The 17,291-nt window shown below is 40.5% G+C and overlaps 2 protein-coding genes across 5 annotated transcripts; both read right to left on the reverse strand.

Moving 5' to 3' along the window:
- Positions 1-579: 579 nt before the first annotated feature.
- Positions 580-2,033, reverse strand: RB195_013558 (uncharacterized protein; the record flags this gene model as incomplete). The annotated part of the gene is made up of 3 exons (XM_013450196.2): positions 580-744; positions 807-926; positions 1,878-2,033. 3 exons carry the CDS (start codon positions 2,031-2,033, stop codon positions 580-582), a joined length of 441 nt encoding a protein of 146 aa, XP_013305650.2.
- A 268-nt stretch (positions 2,034-2,301) lies between these two features.
- Positions 2,302-11,537, reverse strand: RB195_013559 (uncharacterized protein; the record flags this gene model as incomplete). 4 transcript variants are annotated; one of them, XM_064203442.1, is made up of 20 exons in its annotated part: positions 2,302-2,582; positions 3,545-3,677; positions 3,743-4,011; positions 4,067-4,185; positions 4,255-4,327; positions 4,394-4,426; positions 5,392-5,436; positions 5,503-5,509; positions 7,603-7,788; positions 7,856-7,996; positions 8,178-8,311; positions 8,834-8,951; positions 9,111-9,222; positions 9,348-9,447; positions 9,522-9,649; positions 9,908-10,014; positions 10,378-10,485; positions 10,559-10,713; positions 10,811-10,925; positions 11,439-11,537. In XM_064203442.1, the coding sequence occupies 20 exons, from the start codon at positions 11,535-11,537 to the stop codon at positions 2,302-2,304; spliced, it is 2,463 nt and encodes an 820-aa protein (XP_064059321.1). The 4 variants fall into 4 exon arrangements, with proteins under 4 accessions (XP_064059321.1, XP_064059322.1, XP_064059323.1 ...); XM_064203441.1 differs by having other exon boundaries at positions 4,067-4,191; XM_013450198.2 differs by lacking the exons at positions 2,302-2,582; positions 3,545-3,677; positions 3,743-4,011; ... (3 more) ...; positions 5,392-5,436; positions 5,503-5,509 and having other exon boundaries at positions 7,579-7,788.
- Between the last annotated feature and the right edge of the window lie 5,754 nt (positions 11,538-17,291).

Below are 17,291 nucleotides of genomic sequence, written 5' to 3' on the forward strand. Positions count from 1 at the left end.
TAACATCGACTCTCGAAGGGTTACGATTCCACGAGCCTCATCGGGTTGTTATACGTGCCTCTAGTACTGGTCTGGTTTGAGAAAAGCTTTTAGAACGAGAATTTTTTTCACAGAAGCGATTATTGTACATTCACTTTGATTTTCGCTTTGTTTTAAAACATACACGCCTACAACACCGGAATCGGGAAGATTATTTCTTCAAAACACTAAGCAAAATGAACTTGTGGATAATTCTTAGTGCATTTGAACTACTTCGGATTTAAAAAAGAAGGTAGTAAAAAATAATACAGTAGGACGCTCAGTTTAGTACATTAACGATTGTTCTAATTATTGTGAATCACATATCAATTTCCATAGGTTAACTTTCTTGCTTAATTGGTAATCGTTATGCGTCAAAGCGTTCATGCAAACTGCGCTAAAAATTCAGTATTTTGATCTAACTATGCAGATATCTAACTATCTAAGGTTCTAATACTCCTCTGGAACATAACACAGCACTTCTTAACAGTTACTGCCACAAACAAAAAGGAAAGCGGAAATAAAATAACAAACAATTTATCTGTAACATAACAAAACCATTTAACGGTAAGATTTCTGGTAGCGGGCGCGAGCTCCAGGTCCACCGAACTTCTTTGCCTCACTGCGGCGAGGATCCGCAACAAGAAGGGCCTTGTCGTAAGCAAAGAACTGGTCTTTAAGCTCTTTCTTGCTTTGTTCATCAACGTACTTGTGGTAGTAAGCTACCTGAAAACATCTTTGAACACAGTGACAAAAGAACTCCCCTACAGAGAAGAAAGCCCACGGACCAGAGCCTTCGCGAGGGCTTGTCGGACAGCATAAATCTGAGCTACGTGACCTCCACCGCTAACACGAATTCGGATATCGACGTCCTGGAAGCGTTCCTTGCCAACCACCAACAAAGGTTCCTGAAAGTTAATGCTGGTACAATTTGCCAGTAAGTCCGGTCAGTGACTGTAAGCAGCGTATATGGTGTCAAAGCTCCAATTGTATCTCCTTTCACTTGTCCTAACATTCTTTTCAAAGAAGAACCATGATATTCCGCGTTGCAAGAACTTACTTCTTAAAGAGACTCTCAGTAATAGTTGGGTGCCTATAGATCAGCTCATAACCAAGAAAATGGGACACCCTCGAGTAATTGAGGCTGATGTAGAGAAGAGGGAACTACATCAGAGACTAAGAGAGAAAACATCCACATATGCACTTTTAATACTCATGAATCCCTTCGCATTCTACCAAACAAGATACAATACCACCCACACATAATAAAATTGGCTAAGGTAACAAAACATACAAAGAATAAACAAAGAAAATTTCCAGAGGCCTTTGCACAATCTTTCCTATCAACAAGTTCGAACCAGGAAACTCCAACTTAGAAAGACGAAAAGATCCAACAAAATTTTCCCTCATATTTGAAAAAAATGGGTCAGATCTTTGAAGTCTAGCATGCACTCATTCTTTCTCCAGCCAATCGTCTAATGGTGTACGAAAAATTCTAGAATGAATTATGCTCCCTTACAAAAAAACGTACTGGCATCGCACTCCCGTTTGCATTTTTCCCTTACTCTAAACAACTTCAAGTTCACGAAAATGAAAACTTTAAAGTAAGTAGTTTTGAAGAAACAAGTATTTTGCTTCTGGAATCTAAAAAAAAAGAGAACAATTTACGAAATCCAATAGGAGCGTCTATGCAGAATTTCCATTTCTCTCATTAGCGAAAGAGATTTAAAAAAACAAGTATACTACGTCCAAACAACTAGAAAAACGAAATGCAATTGCAATGGCAAGGAAAAATTCGTAGGAAAATGAAATACAAGGCTTGAAATTAAAAAAAAAACGAATTTCCAAAACCAAAGTACCTGCAATTTCATGCGGAGGATCTGAGGTTCGAGATGTTCCAGGGGTCGTCCATTCACTTTGATTAGACCACGTCCTTTCTTGCAATGTGCCACAGCGGTGGCGGTCTTCTTGCGGCCGAACGTCTGGACAGCTTGAATAGGCTCCTGCCTTGTCATTATACCCTGTATTACGAAATTAAATTTGATGTAGAGAAAACACATACACAAGCGAGAATGCAAAAGTAACGTGGGACGTGAACCCAAAGAATACTCCGAGTATTATTGGGCAACAACAACAAGACTTTATTTCTCCGCGTGGATTCAAATCAACAATGATTAATTGTGGTCATTAATAAATGAAATGTAACAATCGTAAAATGTCAACGCAACCAAAATATATTCACAAATCAACAAATATGTCCAAAAACAACGAGATACATCTATTCTACTTAGCCTTACCCTTTGCTCGGTATTCAGCAACAACAACAGCATGATCCCTTTCATACGGCTCTAACGTAACCTGTTCTCTCGGCTTAAATTTCTCCTCCTTCAATTTGTTAACTTCTCCAGCAAATACAGCTTCTGGTTCTGCCGTACTGTCAATACAGTTAGCTTTAATTGAGATCACTGCATGTCCACCATTTTTCAAGAAGTTGTGTGCATTCAAAGCAACAATACGAGCTTGATCTGGTTGCGCAACATCAGAGAATATCGTGTCTACCATACCTAAAAATCAGTCAATATTGCACAAATGAAGGTATTTCGAGATTCTTCCTGGATATACTCAAATGTAGAAGCCAGTATGCTTACTGTCTTTTATGTCCATGCGATCACAATCAAGAAAATTTGTTCTGTAAAATCTGTTCGTATATCAAAATTACCACCGACAAATGTTTGTGACTACGTTTCCCAGCAGTCGAAACCAGCGCATATGCTAGCGTTCGCGAGTGACACCACAGACTTACAGCAGAAGTCCTGAGGTTGAAAAGAAAAAGCAATAGCCATTTATCATACTGGCTTTAGCTGCAGCCGAAATTGCGTTGCAAAAAAGAAAAACTAGATCATGGGCACCACAGCAGTACTGAATTCGAGATGAGCATGGCTATTACGAAGGCAAACCCATTTAAAGGCATCACTCCACAAATCTGGGGTGGTGCGGGTTTCAGGTGGGTGCCTATACGGGGTTGTAGGTTGCGGGGAGAAGGGTGATTTCGTCCATTTCTTCCCAATTGCCGTGAAAAACGGCCCGGAAGATGAGCGGGTGCACAAAGCGGGCGCGCTCCAATCGAGCTCGTTGTAGAAAATAGCGTCCCGGAAAGCTCGAAGCCACATTTTACGGGAAATTTTTTACGGCAATTAGAAAGAAATGGACGAAATCACCCTCCTTCCCATAATCTACAACCTCGTATAAGCATAATCCACCTGTAAACCCCACAACCGCAGATTTGTGGGGTGATGCCTTTATGAGATAATTTGTCGTTTCAAATAAACCCTTCCCTCCAAATATGAAGAAAATTAAACGGCTTTCGCCAGACACATTCTCCTGTTTCAATTTCACTCCCTAAGATGAAATGTGTTACACTAGTTCTTTATGGCAAGAATAAATGGCCCGTGAAATGTTCGTCTTTCAAAATTCAACAAGCTCGAAAAAAAATAGAGGAAATGATCCGAAATCAATTACGACTCACCAACAAGCATTCTGTACTTGTGAGGATGTCGGGCGTCTTCAACAATAGGTACAATGTTAGGTCTTTTCTTGGCAACATTAAGAAGATCACGGCCGGAACGGTGAGAAAACTCTACTGCGTAAACGATACCATCCTAAAATTACAATAAATTTAAATAGTGGGAAGAGGTTCCATAAGCTGCATTCTAAGGCAACGTACCGGTCCGACGATATCGGAACAATGTGAAACAGTGGTTCCCGAAGCAGCACCAAGATACAAAAGCTTTGTTCCCGGCTTTATGTGTACGTCTTCTAATCCAGCCATCATAGATGCAGCCAGCTTAGATCGGAACGGGTTCCACACTCTGTACTCAACCGACGTTCCAGATCCATCGTCTACAGAAACTCTTTTCTCGCCGTAAACAGACTCTCCGACGACCATGTTCCTGGTGGCGAGAGCGTCCTCCTTTCCTTTGACGATGAACACTCCTAGAACAATAGCAATTGATTAAACATTAAACTGAGAAGAATTATATCTGCAAACCTTCATATCTATGTGGTTCTACAATAACGGTTTTTCCTCCTCTCATACCACCACCTCCTCGTCCTCCACGCGGGGATCCACGACCACGTGGGCTACCGCGGCCACCGCGCGGTGATCCCCTAAAACTGTATCACCAATGAGAAGAGGGAAGATACATGACGAGATGTCAAGCAAAATACAAAAGTTACCTTCCACGGTCACCGCCACCGAATCCACCTCGGCCTCCTCTGAATCCTCCCCGGTCTCCGCCGCCTCGACCACCTCGGAATCCTCCACGGTCACCGCCTCCTCCTCTTCCACGGAAGCTTCCACCTTTGTAATCACCACCTCGGAATCCGCCACCTCCGCCTCCACGGAATCCTAAACTAACACAATTATGAGACGCGAAATATAACTTTTTATAACTATAAAAAAGATTAAAAACGACCAAAATACACTACATATAAAATACACTATATATAATTTTTAAAAAAGATCGCTCTGAATGTGAACTTGAAGCACTTTGCAAAGAGCAACCTTTGTCTCACTAGGTATATTTAAATGTCTGCTTAGATAGTAACTATGAATGTTTTACCAAACAAACACTTACGACTTCTATTCTCTGAAAGACAGTGATCAGTAAAATTTATGGAAACGAAAAAGAAGTTTTTTATCGCCTCCACACAATAGCATCAAACACCAACTTGGAGATCTCTTCAGGTTTTTCTTTAAATCTCGAAAAAAAAGGCAGAACTCTCGTTATCTCATCTAAGGATGTTTGAGAGTTGCCATGGAGAGTAAGGTTGGCATGAAAATGTTTTTTTTTTTTTTTGCCACTACCAATTCACATTTTTTTAAGTAGAAAGAAATAGGTGTAAACAAGTTTCACTGTGTACGAAAACAAGTTGAATCCATGAAAGAAAGAAACGTTGATGATGGTCATCATTCTTTTGGTTACTAACTAAAAATTGAAAACTAACTAAAAAAGCGAAAATAAAGAGCAAGATGAATTAAGCAGATTTGAGATTCCCTCAGTTGCTGAGAAGGTGAATGCTCTAAGGAAGATAAGGAAATTGCATCGCTGATAAAACTCAAACGTTAAACAATTAGCACGAAACAATCGGCTAACACTATCTTAAATTAAAAAAAAAAAAACTTATTATGCTGTAACAACACGTAGTGCAAAATTGATAATACATTCGTAGTTTTTGTCCTGTAGATCTCAAAAAGTTATAGAGACAAAACAGAAAGGAGGGGACTATAAGCATCAGCATTGAAACTCTCTTCAAAACAAAACAAAAACTCAAAAAATGAGTATTTAGCAGGTTCTAAAAGTAATCACGAACCTCCGCTACCACCACGTGGACTGAACTCTCTTACCATGTTTGACTCTAAAAAATATAAACAAATTCAAATGAAACTAGACAAATATCACAGTGAGCTTCGCAATGACGTACCTGCTCGCTTAACGATGCAAGTAAATTTGAGAATAAATTACCTCACTCATGCATGGATTGAAAGTACAAATCACGCTCCGAAATATGAAACCATGTGTCATATTCGGAATCATTCATATATTCTCAAAATTTACTAATAAACGATGGCGACAAACCGCCCAAAAGCGAATAAAATTCATCGGGAATAAAAAATTCGAGCAGAATTTTGGGGCCTCGAGATACTGTAGCGAGTCGTTCTAGGACCCGAGAGTGGCGCTTCTATGCCGTCCTTGATAATGTCTTGGGCTCATTTCGGCGATCTGGTTTTGCCACTTCGCTGAGAGGAAGTGGGGTGATGGGTAAGGATGTAGTGGTGTTCGAACCACAGTTAGGGCCATTTGCGTGTATTTCCCCCCATGACAGTCGAGTCAGTTCCTCACGATTCACGAAACAATTTGAAACACGAAATAGCTGTGAGGTCGAGTGTTATGGCCTATAATAATTCATATAGATATACATAGGCGGGGTATATGTGACTTGCCGTCATATTAACTCATCGACCCGGAAGGAATGAAGTGCATGTTTGGCCTCGAGCAAAATTGAAATCTTATAAATTTTCTTTTCGTTTCTTTGCAATCATCAATTTCTGGACGTGAAAATCTCAAAACCAGCATCAGAAGAGAACCAGTGAGAGTGCTAAGGGGATGGTACTCTACACTTCTCTAATTGAATCCTGCTGGACGCGCACTTGAAGCGCAGGACATCGTTCCTAGAGCACGAAGACCGTTCTTGACTGTAAAATGTGTGTGAATTGCGGAAAAGCCGGAGAGTCTCTCAGGCCATTTTCGGTTCTATTTAATCGTTGAAAGTATTACATGATATAACTTAGCTATTCACTTCCAGAAAGCCTGTTTAGAGAGTCTCCATGTTCTTTTTCTTTTCCTTAGTAGCTTAACCGTACATGTCATCTATCATCGACCCCGATGATGTATAAGGGGCGTGGTATAAAGGACCGTTCGCGGTCATGGTTATGCTAGGTTATTACGACTTGTACGGTCAAAGAGTGCGGCAGACTACGCTCTGCCCACCTTTTCATCCAATTCTATTGTTGACAATTGTTCTACTCACCTGTACTCACATAATAAAGACATTCCACTGAACCACCTCTTTTTGGTCTGTTCAAATAGGGTTACAAAATACCCTAAAGTCTCTAGTCACCCACTCACATCATCATGTACGGTTACATGGATCCTCGAAGGATCAGGTTTTAGGGGCCCGACTGACTCAGATATTCTCTTCTCACTGTTAAGAACGATTTTTTTGCTGTTAGTGCAGTTCGGTTAAAGCAGTGCTATGTGCAAATAGGCAGTAAAACTAGTGGTAAGCAGTCCGAATGACGAACACTCGCAAAGCTACGCGATTCAAACATACATCTCTACGGGCACTGTCGGACAAAACAATTAAGATTTAATTTGATCGTTTTTTCCACAGTTAAAACAAATGTCTGGTGTCATTCTGGCAAATGCTCTCCTCTGTTTGATGACTCGTTTCATCAGAGCCAGTAGTTGTTGCCCTAGCAGTCCTTCTTAAGGGTGGGAAAAGGGAGACTCTTGCTACAAGCTAGCAAGTGAGTAAATGAGCAAAAACCCTCTTTTCACCCTCACCTCTTTTCCAGAGCCAAAAAACTACTTCACGGACTAGAAAAAGTGCGCTTCGTTTTGAACAAATGTATACTAGACTAGAAAACAGCGCGAAACTTGTAGTTTGTTCGATATCGGTTGCGAAGGAAGAAACAGTAGGCAAACAGCACTGCTCTAACAACGAAGGAAATCAGGAAGCCAAATCCTACGACAATTAGGATTTTTTTTCTTTTTTCTACACCTCCACACCTTAATTCCGCTCCATACCGTCTTTGTTTTAGTTTGATCCTATCCAGGAGACAAAAAACTTCAACTTTACAAAAGTACTTTATGTACAACTTCAAGTTTCCATATATACATGTAGTTTATTCCAACAAAGCAGTCAGTCTCAACAGTCAACAAATAATTGTTCAAATACAACAGAAGTAACAACAACTTGAACTTGATAACAATCTTTCTACTCCTCCATTTCCTCGTCTACCTTCTTCGCCTTCTTTTTCTTCTTCTTTGGTTTCTCCGTAACCTCTGCTTCGACTTCTTCCGCAGGCTCTTCAGCCGCGCGTTTCTTAGGCTTCTTTTCAGGAGTTGCTTCGACACCTTCAGCAGCTTCAGCCTCTTCTTTTATCTTTTTAGCCTTCTTAGCGGCCTTCTTTCGTTTCTTGAGAACCTTAATAGGGGAAATTTTTAAAAAGCACACAAGAGCACACTTAAAGAGACAATAAGCAAGCTTTTACCTTCTCCTGCACAGTTTTTGCCTCATCCTGTGCTTTTGCCATTACATCAATATTCTTTTGCGGGATCTCACCGGTTTCGAAGTATTTCAGGCGTTCTTCAACCTGTCCTTTCAGAAATTCACCAAAAGTAGGCACAGGAACCTGAAATGTGGAAATTATGAATTTACGAATTATGAATTTATTACGAAAATAAAGAGCTAATAGACCGTCGGCAAATTTCTTATAGTAGAATTCTAGAATTTCTTAACTAGCATGTATAATATTGATCAAGTAACTTTTACAATATGAAATTATACTGATACAAATAATATCAACAACATACCTCCGAGAAACAATCAATTCTTGATGCAATAGTACACTTGTTAGCGAGGAATCGGGAAATCCTTCCCTTATTTTTCGCCGACGCTCTGCCAATGAAAGATGAATGGAAAAGAAGTCCATATTTAGGAGTAGCCGCTGCAAAAACCTCTTGAAGCAAACAAGCTGACGGGAAAAGATAAAATTACTATTGACCACGTTCATATTTAAAAGGTCAAATCCCTCCCCAGCAACCAAACGCAACACAAAAATGTTTATGTCTAAATCAGTTCTTCACCATTAACAACAATGACTTAAAGGCATCACCCCACGAATCTGGAGTGGTACGGATTTCCGGTGGAGTATTCGTATACAGGATCGTAGATTATGGAGATGGCCCGGAAAATACGGCTTCGAGCGTTCCGGCGCACTATTCTTCACAAGAAGTTCGATTTCAGCGCGCCAGCCTTGTGCACGCGCGCATCTTCCGGGCCGTTTTTTACGGCAATTAGGAAGAAATGGACGGAATCACCCCCTCTGCTATGCCGTAGACAAATACTCCACCTGAAATCCGCACCACTTCAGATTCGTGGTATGCTGCCCTTAAGGTCCACTGTACTCTAGACATTTCGCGAATAAATAAGAAAAAAAACCTTCAAAAATCAGTTCGCGAAGACTTACATCTGGTTTTTAAGGCTCTGAACAATGCCTTCTCAGCTCCCAAAATCTGTACTGTTGACGCTGGATACTTCGCCAAATTGGTCAGCGATCCAGCATGCGAAATGAGACGAGCTCCAACCTGAAATCGAAGTATCAAACACACGACAACCAGTGCACCACTAGAACACAATAAAGGTTACGTTTCTTCGACTTTATGTAGAAATCATTGCAAATCTATGGTAGAACCTCATTTGAAAGGATGGTGGAGGCAACCAATGGGGAATTGAAGGGGTAGTACCTGCTCTCCAATTAAAGCGCTTAGCGAAGGAGCGCAACTGTTCATACGATCCTTGATATACTCATGAAGCTGCTGCCGATATTCCGTCAAAGAAGCCACACGCGAAGCAAATCTAAAAAATGCGAGATCAGAGAATCCTCCGAAATCTCAAGCATACGAAAATTCTCACGAAAAAAAAGCTCAATAAGACCACTTCTTCAAAACACCAATAATCAACTAAATGAGAAGTGGTCGTACCGTTCAATATTTGCCAAATCCATTTCGGAAATATCCATTCCCATTGATGTACGTGCAGCCTCCAAAATTTCCGTAGCCTTATCCTCATCCTCAACAATTTCTAAAACAATACACTAATATCTGGGAAATACGAAGACAAAAAATACAGAAGCACAAACAAAAACTTCATCTTACCCGTGATTTCAGCGTGAATGTTCTCGTTCTCGCTTATCTTATTACGATCTAATATAGCAACAGCCAGTCTTGCGTATTTATACTGATCAGGAACAAGTTTGAAAAGCTCTGGGAAGTGGTAGGAGTACCTTAACCATTACCAGGTAATGTGTTTTATAGTTATAAACGACATAAGATCTCAAAAATTTATGAGGAAATTGTGGGAATCACTACGACTGATATATGCACAAAGATGCAAAACAGTGTCTGGTGCTCTCTACGATTTCCCTTGTCTTAGACCAGATGAACAATCAGCACGACTCTCATCCCGGCTTAAAATACAAGGGGAGGAATACTTTCATATTCATTTTTTTATTAAACAGAGAAATAAGTCGAATGCCACGAACCATTCACGGATGCGCATTCCGAACAGGTTAATGTCCTTATCAAGTTGATCAAGGAGCGCAATCGACTGGATAACCATGTTGTCCACACGATGCACATCGAATTTCACCTACAAAATGGACGAAAATTGAAAAAAAAACTATTAACCGCATTTCTCTCATATGTACTTCCTGACTTTTCCGGAGTTTCGTTAACTACAAAAACTATCGGAGATTACCTTCGGATGAAACAAGAGGTTCGTTTGATTTTCCGATCTTTAATCTTCTTTAATTTCAAGTCAGACACAGACAAAGGTCTGCTACTGTACACCAAGTCTTAGAAGCTCACACTCACAAATATCCCAACAGAAATAAAAATTAGAGGCAGTGGAAATTGAACTGGTCGTATCATTACATGGAATCTTACTTAAAAGAACTTCAGTTCACAATTTCCAGTCGCTCTGAATGCGACATTCCAAAAATAGAAGATTTACCTTTCCACGGGAATAACTATGACCAAGGGACAGTTGTGCCTTGGCTAGTGAATGATGTGGTAGGTCCTTAGCAAGATGAGCAAAATGTACACGAACACCACGAAGAATCTAAATTTTGTTTCATGCTGATGAGGTTGTTCTCGTCATTGGAGTGTGATTTCTGTGTGAAATCAGTGCACACCTCGGTAACAACACCTCCAAATATTAGCTGGATGCCAAGGTCCGCTTCAGTAAGCGAACCGGCCAGCTTTGAATCATTTACACCCAAAAGTAGTTTTTTCTTCTTCTTGGGAAGACTGCTTTCGAGAAAGTTGATCAGATCCGGATGCGCCAAACCTATAAAGGATGTATCTGAAGCATAGAAAATTGTAACCAACGCAACGTTAGAGGAAGTTGTAAAAGATCGCAGTCACACTGCTGAACCTAAAATGACCTTCTGAAATTGCATTGGCATTCTCGAGAGCTGCCTCTGTGTTCTTGAAAGGATCGAAAGCAGCTAGTTTCACGACTCCACAAAATTTCGACACATCAGCAATTGAAGCATCAACCTAAAGCGAGCAAAACATTTTGAAAACTGACTTGACTCCTTTCAAACTGATCTGCGGTGTGGCAAGTTGTTGAATCTAGATGAAGAGTGAGTTTGCGAAATCGAATCAGTTAATTTGGTTGTAATTGCAATTTTTTTCTAAATAAGCCATGAACGTTTGTGAGGTGCAGTGAGGCCTGCACCTAATGTCAAGTTTAAGCTGAATTTCACATTTCCAGATCAAGGGAACGGTAACAGATTAAAAAAGTTTTTTTAAAAAATTGTGACGAGCATTCTCAATTGTTGCCCTTCAATTACAAGGAAAATCTTAAAAGAAAAACAAATGCGGAAAAGTATGTGGGAATCAAAACGACCGACATGCGCAATCCATGCGCAAACGGTGTCTGTTGTTCTCTTTGATTTCCCTTGCCTCAGACCAGACGCCGCTCAAAGGAATGACGTCCCGGCTTATAATACAAGGGTTTCGGCTGCGTTATCAAACTCAAGATTTATGAATTCCTGTAATTATACATACCTCTTGAACAATCAATCCAGCATCCTCGAACTCTTTCACCTTCATTAACGCATATCCAACTGCGTGCTCATAGAGCACGTAGTGTGGAACTTCCGACATTACAAGTTAGGGCTCACAGGAAGAGAAGGAACCTTAAAAGTACAGAAGTTTGGAGCATGAACCGAAGGATGACAAAGTTTCTGAGTAATTTAACTAAGAAGAAAAGAACGGACGAGTTATACATATATGAAGATACTTAGAAAGCGTTGAAGCTATAAATTTAACAAGGAAATTACAAAATAAGAAATATCAGAAGTAGGTCAATGTAAAAAAACCGAAAACTGGATAACGTGTAGTTGGGGGAGAGGAGAGCACTCAACACCACTCCTATTTCTGGAAGCTCTATCTTCCTTTTTTTTCCTATTCGTAGCTTTAGCCATTCATACACCCTCTACGATTAATGGCTAGGTTCCATAGACTCGACTGAGGTAGCTACTGACTTCCAGAAATAAGAGCGCGGTGGGACGTCCCGGAACTACATTTTATCCTGGAATTTCTTTTTGGAAGGAAACTAGACTTCGAAGTTCGCTAGTTAAACAGCAAATGAAATACACACCACCAAACATGGTACCTAAAATCTAACATAAAATGCGACAATGGAGAGAAATCCAAGTAGGAAGAAGAAGACGGGATGATAGCTTCAATTCTTAACATAAACCGCAGAAAGAGTCGCTAAATCATGGACCAAAGCCGCACGAAGTGCAACAAGTCCACGAAATCCCAAAAAAGATATGCGATTCGGCGCCCGATTTCGCTCCCCGAGAGAGTCTGTGCGCCGATCGCGTGAGGACCTGCCTCCACCGGTGCGCTACAGACCTTTGCACTCCTCCTTCACTCTGGATCCGGCATCAGCAGGGGAACTCGTTCCATTGTTCTGTAGAGGGTTGTTCTTGTGTAGGACCTTTAGAATGTATCAGCTACACTCCATAGTTGGACGAAGATGGATCTGTGGAAGTTTCGGGACATCTATTTATTTATCTATTTGTACTTATTGAGTGTCACGGTGCAGCATTTATTTATTTATCAATTGTAGATCATGTATATATTTATTGCCGCACAGGCAGGTGCAGACGAAAATTAATTAGTAGAACATCTTGTAGAAAAGCAAGAGAGAATCGGAGATTTTATTGATCGTGGACGATCTTTAAGAGGTTGTGGAGGGAAGAAGAAGGCTCTGAGAAAATCTCTAACAACAACCGAAGTGAAAAGCAGGGAGAGTTATTATCTTGCGGAAAAAGAAGTCTGGAGATGAGTACTCTAATGCGATCGACCGTTGATCTTTCTCTGTCCTACTCGGTGTTATTTTTTGTTCTGACGGTAACTTGGAATAAGTTCTTGGCCCGGAGTGTGACAGCATACAAGTAATCTGTAGGTACCAGGTTGTCCCATGGATCTATTTCTACTTTTCTAGTATTTGTATTTCTTATTCAACAACAGATATTGCAGTAAACAAGGAATTCAGTAGGATAGTGAATGGTCTTTCTCCATCAATATGGTAGATTGTTGATTTTTTCGGTCTAAGACTCAGGCTGTTGTGAATTAAAGGGTTGATGACCATGGGAAGAAACTTAGTAGATAGTCCATAGCAGTTGAAATCCTCCTATTCGATAGATGAGCACCCAGAGGTTATTGTAAAGGACGCAACCTGTTCATGAACCTCAAACCAAGTGAATTGAAATCGAACGGGTTCTCCAACCCCAACGGGATTTGATAAAGCTTATTCGTCTTCATGTCAATGTTTTCTTTTCCTATTTTCATCAATTTTATCATTTTTAATTTGTTATATTATCGCCAACTTCAAAGAGATGCAATGTCGAATGTCATTTCATCGCCTTCCTGTCCTTGACCTTCCCCAGTGAGTACAATTTCCACAAAAAAAGGTGTCTGCCATGCTTCTTATCTTTCCGATACAGTGGTCATTTAGCTCGTTGCGACGCAGTTCTCCCACAGATTTGTCGTGCATGCATCGGCATGTTTCAAAGTAATGTAACCGAATATAGCAGCAATGACTGCAACAACACATACACGTACCCGGCCACCGTATCCTCCTAATCCAAGCGCAGCTTTGATGCTGACCGCTGGTTCCGGTGGCCCGAAACGACTTAACACTGTGCGCGAAACGTCATGTTTACACACAAATACGGTCGTTCAATATCCTTTAAGTTGCCGACTTGCAGGGTATTAGCAGCTGTGCACTAATATTTGTTCTTAGTAGCAAAATTCGAACAGATTCTCAGCCTCTGAACTATATTTCGTGCAGTTTTTGTTTGTAAAAGTAGTACTTATCGCTACCGCAGTTTTGGGAGTTGTACAGGTGAAATCGTTTCTTCTTCTCATTTATTGACTAATCAATATCATGATTATTGATGTTAACGAGCCCTTTTGATGAGAATCATCCATTTTCCTGCTCGGAGACGCTGGGGCAAACCTCTCTGAGGTAAGATGTCGTTGGGAGGGGTGGGGCACTCAGTGGCGCCCTTATTTCTCGAAGTAAATAATCAAAGCAGACGGGGCCCCAAGGCCTAACCATTAGTCTTAGAGGATCTATGACATCTGGACTTAAGTTACTAAGAGAAAAAAAGTAAGGTAGTACTTCGGAAAATAAGGGCGCCACTAAGTGCCCCCCACCCAAACGACATTTCCCTCCCTCTCCTCTGTTCTGGATTAAGGACATCACCCTACGAATTTGAGCTGCTACGAATTTCAGGTGGAGTATTGGTATACGGGATAGTAGATTATGGAAAGGAGTGTGAGTCCGTCCATTTCTTTCTAATTCCCGTAAAAAACGGCCCGCTAGATGCGGCGCGCGCACGAGGCGCGCTCCAATCGAACTCTTTGTGGGAAATAGTGCGCCGGAACGCTCGAAGCCGTATCTTCCGGCCCGTTTTCTACGCCAGTTAGGAAGAAATGAACGGAATCACCTTTCTCTCAATAATCTACGATCCCGTAAACGAATACTCCACTGGAAATTCGTACCATGCCAGATTCGCGAAGTGATGCCTTTAAAGACATCACCCCACGAATCTGAGGTGGTGCAGATTTCAGGTGGGAGACTACGGGAAGGGGGGTGATTTCTTCCTAATTGCCGTAAAAAACGGCCCGGAAGATACGGCTTCATTCGTTTTGGCGCACCATTTTGCACAAGAGGTTCGATTGGAGCGCGCCAGTCTTGTGCGGCGCCGCATCTTCCGGGCCGTTTTTCATGGCAATTAGGAAAAAAAAGGACGGGATCACCCCCATCTCCGTATTCTCTCATCCCGTATACGAATACGCCACCTGAAATCTGCACCACCTCAGATTCGTAGGGTGATGCCTTTATGTTGTTCATCCAAATCCTCGACTATCTCAAGTGAGGATTTCTCATGTTCTGGAAATTACAGGCAGTAACCCATGAGAGATTACACTAATCTCCTTGTGCATTTATATAATATCATATAAATTTGCTTGTAATTAGTAGAAAGTAGCGCTGTTAATATATTCTACAAGTTTTTTTTTCTTAAAAAATCTTTCTTGGTTTTCTTCTCGTTTCAAACGTCTTTTCTGTACCATAACTCGATTTTTGTGGACTACATGTTCTATAAAAATAGAATTATAAAAACAATTAAGGAAGCAGTATTAATATCTAAAAGCTCGATCATTCTCCTTGTGCTCATGACACCCATACTAATAGGATTTACCGATTAAAAGTAGTTATACGATCTTCATATTTATATAATTGATCGGATAATTTATCGATTGACAACCTCAAATACTGTTTCGGTCAAATCCATTTTGTTCAAATCCTCTGCACACGTCATTTTTCTTGATATTTCCTCAACAAAGTAGTAAGTATCGCTGCTAATCTCCATCTGCCTTCCAGAAAAAACTTTCCAGAAAAATATTAGATCCAATATTTTGCGAGTTTTTCCCTTTTTCCCTTCCGGATTCTATCAGTTAATAGTTGAATTAGACATTATCTTTCTTCTACCTCAAAATTCACAAAAAGCAGCTCCTTCTGAGTTTCCAGGAAAAGTGTAGGATTCATTCCCTTTCGTTTCTCTGACCTTCTGAAAATCCCATTAAAAAACGAAAATTTACGCAATTCTACCTTTTTCCGCAAAAACAAAAACCTCAAGTTCCCGAAACTTTTGAACAATTGCAAATCTTTCGGAAATTAGTGTAGTTGGCCCGCAGAAATTGTGAGAAATTAGGCAGATAATTGCCCTTCTGAGGATTCACGAAACCCTAAAAACCGTCTCGTGACCCGCGGTCATTGCTTCCGTTCGTAGCTCCTACGGTAGCTGCTCGTTAATCGCTCGTCCAAATACGGAACAAGCCAAACGGGAAGTACGTGAAGCGAGCGAGTCAGCGAGCTTGTATGCGGACGTATTGTTGGCTTAAAACATACCGTCGGACCGCGCATTAACCTCGGCGTTGAGGTCATACGTACTTACTCATTAAACATTAGCTGTGTATCTGATTGGTATGGGAATACGCAACTCACGTGACGAAAAGACAACCGGCTTTTTTCGCATTTTTCGTGCACGTCCCATATGTAAATATTATTTATTATTTGTTCCCATTTATTATTATCACTTTTTCTGATAGTATCCTTAAGATGAATCCTTTATTAGCCTGATGTTTGGGCGTTTTCCTCGTCTTCAAAGGCCTAAACAGAGATTTACTAGAACCACCTCACTTTTGTTCTGCCAAAAGCTGCACTACGTTGGGTCAAGGTTCGTTGTAGATAGTGAAAACGGAAGCCATATACATTGAAATTAGTAGTTAATTCATTTTCATTTATTTTTGTTTAACTAATTATACTTTAATTATATCTAATGAAGGTCCCATCTAAAGACCTCGTAGACACCTTAATAGAAAACAAAGGCGGAATTATGTCGAGATTCCAGGACATGAGAACGTTTTGAAACTATTATTATCACTGTGTTAACAATTTATTGTTTTGTTATCTTTTTAAATTAGTTTAATCAGTCAGGCGCATCCTGACAAGGATAGATTAATGCCGGGCACACACACACACACTTATTAAAGGCATCTCACCACGAATCTGGAGTGGTACGGATTTCCGGTGGAGTATTCGTATCGGGGGCTGTAGATTATGGGGAGGAGGGTGATTCCGTCCATTTCTTCCTAATTGCCGTAAAAAACGGCCCGGAAGATAACGGCTTCGAGCGTTCCGGCGCGCTATTTTCTACAAGGAGTTCGATTGGAGCGCGCCAGCCTTGTGCACGCGCGGCATCTTCCGGGCCGTTTTTTTTTACGGCAATTAGGAAGAAATAGACGAAATCGCCCCCCTCTACAATATCTACGATCCCGTATACGAATACTCCACCTGAAATCCGTACCACCTTACATTCGTGGGGTGATGCCTTTAATTCACCAATTAATTTGTTACCAATCCACATAGAAATGCCCCAGCAGAACATACAAAAAGGAATCTTTAGGAAATATAATGAAATGAAATATTAAAAATGAGAAATATCTTTAATTCTTCTCGGTACTTATTAAATACACTTTGACTTATTTTATCTTCTTTTCATGTGATTGTCAAAAAAAGTCATCCCAAATTTTTTAATGGAAAAATGAAATAGTAATGTTATTGCTATGTAGCTTCGTCGAAGTTTTCTTGCTGGTTCTGGACTGGTTCCGCTTTGAAAACAGTGAATTTCTCGCATACATTTAAAAAAATAAAATTACATTGAAAATAATGAAAAATAATAATAAAATAATTGAGTTGTTACGTTTTGTTGCCAAGTGTTCCGCCCTTATTGCTCCCCATGGTAGTTACTAATGTCAAGTAATCTACCGTATTAG

This window comes from Necator americanus, chromosome V, assembly GCF_031761385.1.
Source record: "Necator americanus strain Aroian chromosome V, whole genome shotgun sequence".
NCBI classification, from domain to species: domain Eukaryota; kingdom Metazoa; phylum Nematoda; class Chromadorea; order Rhabditida; family Ancylostomatidae; genus Necator; species Necator americanus.